General features: G+C 49.4%; 1 protein-coding gene across 2 annotated transcripts; it reads right to left on the bottom strand.

Annotated features, from left to right (window-relative positions):
* Window positions 1-744: 744 nt before the first annotated feature.
* Window positions 745-9460, bottom strand: CUNH6orf62 (chromosome unknown C6orf62 homolog). 2 transcript variants are annotated; one of them, XM_014448444.2, is made up of 5 exons: window positions 8653-9460; window positions 5483-5659; window positions 4088-4210; window positions 3386-3520; window positions 745-2101 (listed from the first exon to the last, which is right to left on the bottom strand). In XM_014448444.2, the coding sequence occupies exons 1-5, from the start codon at window positions 8692-8694 to the stop codon at window positions 1976-1978; spliced, it is 603 nt and encodes a 200-aa protein (XP_014303930.1). In that variant the 5' UTR covers window positions 8695-9460; the 3' UTR covers window positions 745-1975. The 2 variants fall into 2 exon arrangements, with proteins under 2 accessions (XP_014303930.1, XP_006106534.1); XM_006106472.3 differs by having other exon boundaries at window positions 7344-9457.
* Window positions 9461-12592: the final 3132 nt, after the last annotated feature.

The following is a 12592-nucleotide window of genomic DNA, read 5'->3' on the forward strand; positions in this document are numbered from 1 at the left end:
ACTGACCACTAGGGGGCAGCGCGGTGTTGGCAGTGGGGGGGGGGGGCGTGTGTGGCAATGGAGGCACTGCTGGCCCCAATGAGAGCAGGACCAAGCAGGCGAGTTGGCAGCACCAGGACAAAGCAGGTGTGAGTGGGGCCGATTGCCAGATAGATGGCAAACCTCCCGGCTCCCAGGCCCTGAGGGAACCAGGCGGGGCCCAATGACTCAGAGGGGGTGCTCGGGGGCCCAGGTGCTGACCAGGGCCCAGAGGTCAGCTGGGACCTACCCTCCCACACCAGACACTCGTGCTTCGACCTCGACCACCAGCCAGGCCTAGGGACCGCACTCATGCACAAATTTCATGCACCGGGCCTCTAGTTCTAAAAAACTTAAATCCAATGGCTGCTGAAATGCAGAACTTGTTGAATATTAGCTAACAAGTGTAATTCATTAGAGTAAGACAGTTGGGAGCTTGGGCTCTCTGGAACCAGGCAGCTGGTTAAACCCTCCCCACTCACCATATGAGCTTGGGTAAGCGTCCACTTGTCCACGCAGGGCTGTCAGAGACTTAAGGGCAAGAGCCTGGAACAGTGCCTGCCCATGGCAAACACAGCGTTGTTTCACGATTTCTATTCTTGCTGAAATTACAAACCCAGTGGCTGGGTTTCTTCTTCTGAATTTGCTCTTTAGCTGGGGACTGTAACCCTCACGGTCATCAGTAATGCCTTCCCAGAGCCCAGGAAAAAAAGTTACCACTTCACGTGTTGTGTATTCACCTGAATAGTCAGGGAACTTCACCTATTTTATTTAGGTTTTCATTTTTTCAAATTCCAACCCAAAGCTAAATACAATTGGAAACCAGTAAGCACTGTTTGTTCCAAAGGAGTAGGATCATTCAGATTTACTCCAGTAAAGTATGCAACCCTTAAGCAAAGCTTTTCTTCATTTAAAAGAAACAAAACAAAAACAAAACAAAAAGCTATACAGTAGTCTTTCCTTATGTTCATTGCACAAAATGAGTTCTGCTTTTATAACTTTTGACACTCAGTGGTGGTTTTTACAATTTAAGATTTCAACTTCAATAACTTTTTCCTACTCCCAAAAAACCCTTTATAAGTTTTTCTTAAGGATGGTGTAGAAACCAGTATTTCTGCACAATTCACTGGAATTTTTTTTCTTTGTAATAAAAATCTCCTCTTTAAAACCAGAAAAGAAAACGAAAACCAAAAGGCAAGTCCTCTACCTATCCTGGCTTCTGTAGCTACGAGCGAATCGGGTTGACAGCTGCGTTAGCCACTCGAGGCTCCAGATCTGCTTTCCGTGTCTGACTGTGTCCACACAGAACACTTTGTAACAGCAGCCTGGAAAGCGATCTGGAAATAAAACACATATTTATGAGTACCAGGAAACAAACATGGCCCAGTAAAATATGAGGCAAGAATGCCTACAAGTGAGATGCTTTTTTCATTTAAGGTTTCTTTCCTGTGGTTGTGTGTGTGTTTTTTAAACAACCACTTCTGGTTATTAGAATGAATCTGACAGTGCTCAGGATCAACGGTGATTAGAGCAAAGCTATGAAGTTTTTCAAATGTTATTTATACCTGTTACATTCCCTTCTCACCCTCTAAATACTGATGACAGATGCCAGAGGCAAAACCAGCACAAATGCAAGACCATCAACCATGGTATCACCTGGTGCTTTCAGACACATCGGCATTTCAGTGTACATAGTCCTTCACTTCACATTTTAAGATGCTGACGCAGTGCAGCAAAGATGCAAAGCATCCTCTCACACAGTCTGTGCAGAAGACATCGAATTTGTTAAGTTCTGAGATACAAATGATTAAAAAAAAAAAAATCCAGGATGAACAAGTTTCAAAATGCATAGTGTTCTGTGCATGAGTCCATTTTCTTTAAACTCTAGAATAAAGTGGTAAGAAAACAAGAAAAAATTGCCGCTGCATCTGATCGTCTCCACTTGCTGGTCAGCACTCTATTCGGGCAAGTAAGGGTGCAGGTGATCCTCTATGGTGCCAACCGCCCAGTGGGTGAGCTGTTCCTGTGGCAGGTAGAGGCAGATGCTGCATAACTTGAAGATTGTAGCTTTGTTTTTTGGAGTCTGAAAGGGAAAAGTTTTAATATTCTTAATAAATAAGACTTCAACCTAAGTGCTCGATTGCCACATGAAGTCGATCTCCCCAACTGATAAGCACGTATGGACACGGCGACAAAGCACAGAGTGATGGTTCTTAGCCATAGGCAGGGACCCTGGGAGTTCAGAGCTTTGCCACAGGAAATACAGGAAAACAGAGGAAGTGTGAGGACAAATGAACGTTTGAAGGATGTAGGCAGACTGAGAGAGAGGTCAGCCACAGACCAATCGCTGAAAGAAATCAGGGTTAAAGGTATTTCATGGAGACAGATTTGAAGAGAGCTTTGAAGTCATGTTTGCATAAAGACAGCAGACGGGGTGAGAGTAGAAGCCAGGGGGGAACAGAAATGGTAAAAAAGAAAAGATCTAAGCACGAGCACATATAGAGAAAAGAACTAGAAAAAAGCCAAAGTGTTACCAACCAGATCCACGAAACTCTAAGAACTACATTTAAAAAGTTGGATTTAACCATCTAACTTGGGGCAAGTGTGCTAGGTGCTGTCACACAGCCGCCAGGTGAATCACCAGACCTGCCTCAGAGCTCACCTTCTTGTCACTGCAGCTTCTCTAAAAAGGGCAGAAGAAAACACAGGTGGCCTTCCCGATTCCTGGCGTCTGTATGTACATGAGGTTGATATTTAAAATGAAAAAATGTGCCAGGCCCTGGCGGGGTAGCTCAGTTGTCTAGAGTGTTGTCCTCACACACCAAGGTTGCGGGCACATACGAGAATCAACCAATGCAAGCGTGAAGTGGAACACATAGATGTTTCCCCTCGCCCCCTCCTCTATCCCTCTCAAATCAATACATGAGAATTTAAAAAATAAAAAAATAACTTTTTAAAAGCACCCCCGCCTGGCCCTTTGCCAGGTAGCTCAGTTGGTTAGAGCATCATCCCAATACTCCCAGGTTGCAGGTTTGATCCCTGATCAGGGCACACACCGGAATCAATCAATGAGTGCAGAAGTGGAACAACAACAACAAAATCAATACTTCTCTTGCTCTCCCGTCCTCTCTCGCAAAAGCAATTAAAAAAAAAAACAACCCCAAAACCCCACCCCACCCAGTTCTAATAGGCAGCCAAGTCTGGGGACCAATGTTCTAGGGTGAGGCCCAGGAGATCGGCTTCTTGTTCTTTAAATAACTTCAAAAATAATGCAGTGATGAAGGGGCAAAACAGAACCAAGTCACTCGCACAGAAAGCAGTTTGGTCATCAGTGAAGGGTTGGAACAGCCGTTTGGTCCATGCCCACCTGCAAGTGCTGCCTGTCAATGAAGAGAAACACGGACTGGTTCGGATTGTTGACAACAATTCCAGTCTTGTCCTTGCGGCTCAGTACATGCAGAAACTGTTTTTCATAGTCACCGTGATGAAACTCAAATTTAGCCTAATTAAAAAGCACAAACACATGTATGTAACCATACCACAAACATGTTACACGACGCGACATACATACAGCTGTGCTATTGTACATGCTAGCCGACACGGCTACTGAATTAAAACGCAACTTGAAATCAGTTCTTCAGTAACACTCGCCACATTCCACAAGCTCCCTGAGCACAGGCAGCTAGCGGCCCGCACTGTGACCCGTCTCTGAGACACGGAGCATCCTCTTCCCCTCCCAGTGCTGGCACAGGACGGTCTGGCATCTCCTACTTCAGGAGTGTGTGGTGGCGGGGAAGAGCTTGCCAACTGCACCCATGACCCCTCCTAAAGCCAACACGCCAACCTTAAAATTCAAGCCTTCCTCTGGCCATAATTGCAAACATACTGGGCAGCTGAGAACCACCTCATTCTCAAGAGACTCCACAATTCAGTGCTTTCTCAACATTCAAAAGGATGGAAGGGACTAAAAAAAATTCATTACAAAGCATAGCCCCAAGAATTTCCTAAGTCAGACCCTACCAGGAGTTTTCCTTCAGGTGCTCACCACACTTATTTCAGAGCAGAATACCTGAACAGGCCTAAAAGGCTCATCAGATCCTTTCCACCTGGAAAACAGGAGACAGACAATTTTTTCAATGTCGTTCCGAGGCCAAAGAATGAAATCCATCTCCTGAGTACAGCCAATCACGTCCTATAAGGTGACAGAAAGAAAAAAGGAAAAAATCACTTTTATAGAGACATCGCTGTAAGGAGCAGACTCACAAATTATATGGCCCGACTACAGACACACTGTGCAAGGCCCGACTACAGACACACTGTGCAAGGCCCGACTACAGACACACTGTGCAAGGGCCCGACTACAGACACACTGTGCAAGGGCCCGACTACAGACACACTGTGCAAGGGCCTGAATATAGAAACACTGTGCAAGGCCCGACTACAGACACACTGTGCAAGGGCCTGAATATAGAAACACTGTGCAAGGGCCCGACTACAGACACACTGTGCTAGGGCCACTATGTACGATTTCATTGAAGAGGCAGAAACAGGACCAAATTCTAATTGCTGTCCAGTCCAGTCCCTCAACCAGGTGCCTCCATCAAGACCTGAACTCACCAGAGCAGGTGAAGACTCCACCTAATGCTCAGGTTCTTTGTCTTTTTTTTTTTTTTTTTAAGTCCCTGAATGTTTATTCCACCTTTCAAAATCAGAACTATTCCCTAGCAGGTTTGGCTCAGTGGATAGAGCATCGGCCTGAAGATTGAAGGGTTCTGGGTTCGATTCTGGCCAGGGCACATGCCCCCAAGTTGCGGGCTCGAGCCCCAGTAGGTGATGTGCAGGAGGCAGCCAATCAGTGATTCTCCCTCTCCCTTCCTCTCTGAAATCAATAAAAATACATTAAAACAAACAAAAACAAAAAAACACACACAATCAGAACCATGTAAGCAAAGGCATCTTGGAACATCTAACATGAAGCCCTGCCTTCCTGTTACAACGGAAGGCTACTGCTGCCAGATGCTGATGGTCCTCTTGGCACAGGACAGCACAGTCATGTCCAGAGGCCATCAACCTCTTCCAGACCAGCACACGGTCATCTCCAGTCTCCCCCGACCCTACCACTATGGGGTGGGGGTCAGGGGTCTCTTGTGCAAATACGAGGAATAACCTCCAATGAGTTGCAGAAGGTTGGCAGCAACAGCAGTATCTTCTACTTTAAGTTTCTTATTTATTAGAGACATGACGTTATTCCCCCGAAAGGAAACCCAATGAATAGTAGTAAAAACATTACGACATAACGCACACCTTGATCAGCATAATCCCACATAAGAAAAGCGATCCATTTGAAGTCAGCTTTTAAAGCGAATCATGGCCACAGTAACTACACATTCTTGGAGGGTTGGCGTGCGGTGCGCAAGGGGAACTCACTATAACACGCGAAACCCGGACTGAAAGCCAAGCTCACCCTTCTCATAGACTGGTATCGAGGAGCATGGAGCTGGACCACGTCCTTCTGTAAAAGCTCCACGGAACTCTCCAAGGAATAGCTGCAATCCCGCACGCCTTTCAGGATATTTTCCTCATAATTATTTGTCATGACTGGTATAACCTCAGACACTTCAAAAAGTGCTGATTTTTTCTTCTAGAAGAAAAAAAAATATGTTATCAACCCACTGATAACACACTGCCTTTTAACAGTCCATATTACAATGTCACATACCTTCATTCTAACTCAGCAAAATTCTTAAATGAATTTTTGTGCTGGAAATACTGATTACCCTTCCCAAACCCCCAACCCCAACCCATCAGAATGTTTAACCACATGGTTTTAGAGCATCATGAATCCACAGCAAGTATTTATTTTAGAAAATACTTTTTGCCGTCGTCAGTTTGGCTCAGTGGATAGAGCGTCGGCCGGCAGACTGAAGGGTCCCAGGTTCCATTCTGGTCAAGGACACAGGCCTGGGTGTGGGCTCAATCCCCAGTGGGGGGCGTGCGGGAGGCAGCCAATCAATGATTCATTGATGTTTCTCTCTCTTTCTCCCCCTCTCCCTTCCTCTCTGAAATCAATAAAAATATATTTAAAAATAAATATTTCTAAAATGCTGTGAGAAACAAACACTAGCATCCCTCAGGTTAAAAAAAAGTGATTTACTCTTGATATAACTTCATTTAACTGGTTCTACAAACAGCTAAATTAAAATCTCAGCAATTTAAAGACAAAGCTATTCAAAACAAATGAACTGTTTTACTCCTTAAAAAGCTCAATTTCCATTATTTCTTTAGGATATTACATAACTACAAGTGTCAATATTTGAAAGGGGAAAAAAAGTCAACCAAATTGAGTTTCAAATCATTCTCCATTCACAGGATAAAAACAAGTTTTCTCAGGTTTAAAGAGCCAGATGGTACAGTGGATTGAACATAAAGATCAAATCTACCCCCTTACATCTTGAATTTGTTTCTAGTGAACCTGCATTATAATATCGTCAACTAAAATCTGATCTTACCTACTTCAGTCAACTTATTTACACACACAAGCGAGAGAGAGAATGGAGAAGTGACTCGTTGGGACTCCCCAGCCAGGGAGCAATCACTCAAAAATGGCCACTTCTGCCAGCACCTCACAAGGCCACCTGCACCCCGTATCCTGCAGCAGCGAAGGGCTTTCCCACCGTAACCTTCAGGAGTTAAGAGGGTAAAACCTCGCAACTTCCACACATTAAATAGATACGTTAAGATTACACTTCTGATCTGAAATTAGCTCACAATTTAAGTGCAAAAACCCTACATTTCCTTATATTCATAAACTAATCTCATGTCAAATAAAGATTAAGAAACTGCCATTACTTTAAGCTGCAAAAACTACTCATTTTAAGCTGCAGAAAACTACTCATTATTTGCTATTTAAGTGTGGAATTCTGATTAAGGCCAAACATATTTCAACTTTCTATTTCATTTTTAATTTTAGTAAAATTCTTCACTTCTACACAAATTAGCCATGAGTATGTAACTGCTCCTGAACTGAATGTGTATTCCATCCGCTTCAGTGCACGCACCAGGGAAGGTACCTGCCTCCTGGCCCGAGGAAGCGCTGCTGGGAACATTCTGATTCCAATGGACCACTCCCAGCCCGCCCACTTATACTTCACAGGAGGCCGTGTCCAGGTCCAGGGTCCTCCCTGTGACCCCGGTGCACTGTCCTGTGAGCATCCATGAGTCTACAATGCTGCCCACCCTGGGACCACTCTTCAGGCTGACAGACCCATCGCTGTCACAACCTACAAAACCACGTGCGCTACTTCACGTTAAGAACTTTAAATTACCTTCTCCTTGAACACAAAGGCAATGTACATCTTGAAGTCAAACTGGTCAGCTAGAGATTCTTTTTTCTTCCTAAGCTGAGCGCGGAGTCTGTTCAGAGCTTGTTTCTTCCGGGAGTTCGGGTCCCCCATTTTGAAATACAGGGGGTACTAAAGCCTTTGGAAATTGTCGCTAAACTATGGGCACTTTTTCTTAAGACTCAAGTACAACAGAAACAAGTCATTTCCCCTGCTAATAGGATTGAATGGCTAAAGTCACAGCTGCAACCCCAAACGGCCCCTCTGGCAATATTAGCAGACTGTCATGCTACGGGGTCATGAGGCCAAAGGTGCTGCCCAGTCATGTTCGGACAATCTCGTTTGGGGCGGGATGGGAAGAAGGAAGCGGAGGAAGGAAGGAAAGAGAAAATACCTGAACTAATTTTTTGGAAAACACATCTGGCTTAAGGACCAAAATAGAGGCTTTGGGGGAGGGGGAGGGGGGGCGTGGAAAGCCTCTTCTCAGGATTTAGGTGTGCAGTAAACACAGCCGGCACCAGCCCGATCCCAGTCCATCCGGACCTCCCCCTCTGGTTAGAAAAGGGATGATGAAAAGGTTCAGGGAGGGGGAAGGGTGATCCTTGCTTTCCAAATACCAAAAAGGAAAAAGAGGAAGAAGAAAAAAACCCACAAAAAAACAAAAAAAAAACCAAAACACCTTCCCCAAACACCAAAACAGGGAAGGCGAATGAAACTGAAATAGCCAATCGGATTTTACCCAGCCCGGCCCATGGCTGCAGAACCTGTTAGTTCTTCGCTCTCTCAGGCTTCACTATTGCTACGGATCGAAGGTGCCGGCTAGTGATTACTCTTGGTGGTGAGCAAAGACAACAGTGCAAAATCGGTCGAGAAGGAGGGGGGGAGGCCCAGGGTGTCCCTGCGATCAACTACAGTGCATGCCGGGGGCGGGCAGCTGTCGCCCACAGGAGCCAGGAGGAGAAACCGCGGAGTCATGGCCAACTGCCCCATCACCCACCCCACCCGCGGGCGGCCGCGAACGCTGCTGCCCGGGACCATGATGGCAGGGGCGCGGGGTCGAGAACACGATGGAGGATCGCTCCGGCTCTGCGGTCGGACAGCACCCCGAGCCCTGCTGGGAGCCCTACATGCCCCGAGGGGAGCCTTGCCTAGGGCTTCGCGCCGACCCAGACCGTGGGCATCGCGGAGGCGAAGGGGGCGGGTGCTTCTCCCAAATCCAGGCTGCGCTGGGGGACCACCTGCCTGCCGCCCCCCAGGCCCGCTCCCCGCTCGGCCGTCAGCGGCGGCGACTCACTCGCACCGCGGGAGGCACCGGGTCGCTCAGGTCTTTGCTCATCGCCTCGGGGAGACCATTCCCGCCCGGGTCCAGGAGGCGGGGCAGGGCCAACGGGAAGGGTCAGCGGGGAAAACAAAACAGTTGTGTTAATATTAATGACTTTTTATCAGGACGCCCACCCCACCCCCCGAAAAATGAAATGGAGTTCCCGGATTCGCGCGCTCACGTTGAACAGACCATGTTTCCCGAGTTTGGATGGTGCAGGGCGGGGTCGCGGGCGGGCCCTTAGCCGCAGCCCGCGGGCGGAGCGGTGGCGGCGGCGGAAGAGGCGGCGGCGGGGGCGCTGCTCGCGGCTCGGGCGGGAGCCATGTCAAGAGAACACCAGCAGCCAACCGAGCCCCCCCATCCCCGCTGCGGCGCGCACTGGGGCCGGGCCGCCCGCGCTGCTGCCGCCACGCAGCCCCCACCTGGGACCCATAGTCTGGCTCGGCGCCCCGGGCAGAGGGAGGACGGGACGGCGGCGGGAGAGAGAAAGCGGGAGGGGAGGAGAGCGGCGGTCCCGGGAGGGGGCGGGAGGAGGGAGCCCTGCGCTAAGGTCCGTCGGCGAGTCAAGCCCAAGTAAAGTTATCTCAGTCCAAGCATCTGCTCCGAGTCCTCCTGGCTCCCGGCGGCGCCGGCTCGCGGGACAGCGGGTCGCGGAGAGCCGAGTAGAGGACGCGCGTCCGCGGCGGCACAGCCTCGTTCCCCGCCACCGGTGGCTGCGGAAACGGCGGCGGCCTGGGCGCCTCCCGGATCCCGGCAGAGTCGCGTTTGAGCCGAGAAGCCAGAACAAACAACTTAAAATGGCAGCAACGCCGCTGCGTCACCCGCCCCCCAGCGGCACCGCCCCGAGCGCGCTGCGCCTGCGCGCCCCGCGGGCCTCGCCACCCGCGCGAGAACAGGGGGGGGGAAGCGCCCGGGACGCGCGGGGCGTCGGAGTTACCCAGGAGGGAGGAGAGAGGAGCCCGAGGAAGGGTTAGGAAAAAGGTTTCACAAGGCGGAGTCTTTGCTGTGAAACTGCTTAAGGCCATACTTCCGCCTCCAACGGGAGTGTGAGGACAAAGACCCCCCTGTTGTCCAGAATGGAGCGTCCTTGGGGCGGGGACGCGGCCGCCCACTCCCTCCGGAAGTCCAGGGCCCCGAAGTTGGCCCCTCCCACGCTCTGTCGTCATAAAGCCACGCCCCATGCCGTCCCCGGCCGAGCACCCGGATGGAACCGCTTTTCCGGGGTCTGGTGCGCCTCTTCAGTGCGCGCAGGGCGCGGGGCGGGGCCCGAGGGTCGAGAGGGGGCGGAGCGTAGGGGGATGGGGCGGGGCGAAGGAGGAGAGGGAAGTGTGTCCGGAGGGTGAAGGTCGATTCTCGTTTCCTTTCGTTACGCTGTTACTCCTAACCCGCCGACGGGGAGTCCTTCGGGGTGTCTGTCCTGCGGTGCCCTGCAGCCCCAGCCGGGAATGCATGTCCGATGTCTGTGCGGCGGGGTACGGGTCCCGCTGGCTGCGTCCCCGCCTCGCCACGTGCGCAGCAGCGGAGGCGGCCCTCCAGCTCTGAACAAGGTCAACGATGCCTTGGAGCGCTGCTGCCGCGATTTGGGAGGAAAACACCCCACCCTGCAGCGTGGGTACCCCCTTCCCTTCAGAACACGATTTCCATTAGGATCCTCCGGGCCGCAGGCCTAGGTCCTAGGAAATGTGAGGAGGGCATTGGGGGGCTTTTGCCACCGGATCACAGATCCCTGGCACCAGAGAGCCTTCATTTCCTTTTATTAGAGCTACAATGTGCTGCTGAAAACGCGGCTATGTTATTAGGAAATCAGCAAAAGCCAAAGCTGGACAAAAGCAAAGCCTAGAGACTCCTCATGGGCTACTCTCTCTGATAACATTTTAGAAGTCTATTGGGTCCCCACCCACTGCTCTCCACTTGGTAAAACCAAAATAGATCACCTTTTCACCCTTGAGCCAAAAGAAGAATTGGGACCCACCCCTCAATATCAATTGTCCAAAACTAACGTCAAAGGAGCTCATTAGGGTGGGCCTGAACCCAGCATGATAGGTGTCCTTTCAGGAAGAGGGAGAGAGACCAGGGATGTTGTGGATAGAGAAAAGAATGCATCTTTTTAACTATTCATTCTTCTTTCCTTAATTATGATAGTGAATTCATAAGAAAGAAGCCCCATGAAGATTATTTTATTATTACAATATTCTGCTCAGGATCCTTTAGCTATTTGAAAGCACTCAGTATGCAACATGGATGGAAAATAAAAAGAACAGCTGCTTTATTTTTAAAAGCCAACAAAGAGCAAAACCAACACATCTGCGACTTCCTAGTAACACCAGTTGTTTTACTTCTGTTAAATCTATAGTTTTACCATATTTAGGAAAAAAGGGAAACTATCTTGTTTTAGTCTAATTCCTTTTTTTAAAATCTCTTTTCCAATAATAAACATAAATTGCTTATTAATGCTAATCTTACATGCTAACATTTTCTGCATTTTGATTCAAATATCCAATTTTCTTACTTAATTTAAAAATGAACAAAAAACCAGGCCAGGGCAGGTAGTTCAGTTGGTTAGATTTCACCCTGCAGAAAACCTTAAATGTGTGTAAAGTTGGAAAGTAGGAGTGTTACGGGAGAATTAAATTCCCCTGTCACTCGTAAGAGCGAGGTTCTTGCAATATCTTCAGAAAATGAGCTTTCTGGGAGTTGCATTGAGGGGGGGAGGACGGGATGTGGAAGGCTTTATTTGCAAGGTCCCACTTCCCGACGCCAGTCCCGAACGAGGGGCAGCTGGAGGTCAGCAGAGCCAGAGGCAGGGCCCGTGTCCGGAGCTTCCGTTGCAGCCACGTGTGGCTCAGCATTCAAGCTCATCAAAGTCCACTGTCCCCACTGTCAATGCTCTTAACCCTCTCCTATTGGGCTTCAATCTTTTCTTTGTTAAAACTTCCCAGAGGACTAAACATTGCTTTACAGAGAAGATGAAGAAAACCAATTGGTTCTTTTTCTTGCTGGTTGTCACCTCTTCCCACTGGTTCTAACCCCACGGAAGCAGCAGAGCAGGCCGCTTCTCCAGCTTCTTTTATTAAGACGTACTTTGCAAAGCCCTTTCCCCCAGGGCAGGGTGCGGGATTGAAGGAAGTCCCTCTGGGCAGCCCTGGGTCCCCTCCCAGAGGAGGTGCCATTAATCCCCCTGGATTCTGAACTGGGAGGCGGAGCTCCCTGCAGGCGCTTTTCTCTCCAGTCCCTTCCTTGTGCCCTCGGGCAGGTCGGCACCTTTTTCTCTAATCTGTCAACACGCACTGCACTCTCGCTGCCTGAGCCTGAGTTGTGTCCTGCAGAGGCGAGGCAGTGCCTGGTTTATCGCCTGTAAGTGGCTGTGTCTTGCATACCTGCCTAGAGAACCTCCCTGGGTGGGGCAGGGCCGGGTCGGCTTGGAGACTGTGCCCCCTAGTGTGGCTGGAAGGGCCTGTGCTGCTTTACTGCTCTGCTGTCACCATCTCGAAATTATTCACCATTTTTAACACGAGACCCGCATTTTCATTGTGCACGGGGTCCCCCTCGCCGCGCAGCTGCTCCTGACCCCGCCCTTAGACCTCACCAACTGCACCATCCCTCCTCCTGAGAGGGCCAGATGTCCCAGGTCCTAGGTCCTCCCCTCGTCCTCCGGTCACCTGAGGGCACCGGCCCTGGCTCACTCATAAGCCAGTTGCCTAGTACTTGGCTTGCACACAGAACTCACTTCTCTTTGCCACTCAGGGAGAGAAATGATCCTTTCATGCACCCGTTTCAAGATTATTTATCAAGTCTCTTACAAGAAAATAGCGTTTCTTGGAATGGGGAAAAGCAACTTAGATTGATTCTCCTTTTTCTTTTCAGCTTAAGAATGTCAACTATGTAGAATGAAGGTCAGCAAAAGATGGAGAGA

The sequence above is a fragment of the Myotis lucifugus genome, unplaced genomic scaffold (genome assembly GCF_000147115.1).
Source record: "Myotis lucifugus unplaced genomic scaffold, Myoluc2.0 scaffold_832, whole genome shotgun sequence".
Taxonomy (NCBI): Eukaryota; Metazoa; Chordata; class Mammalia; order Chiroptera; family Vespertilionidae; genus Myotis; species Myotis lucifugus.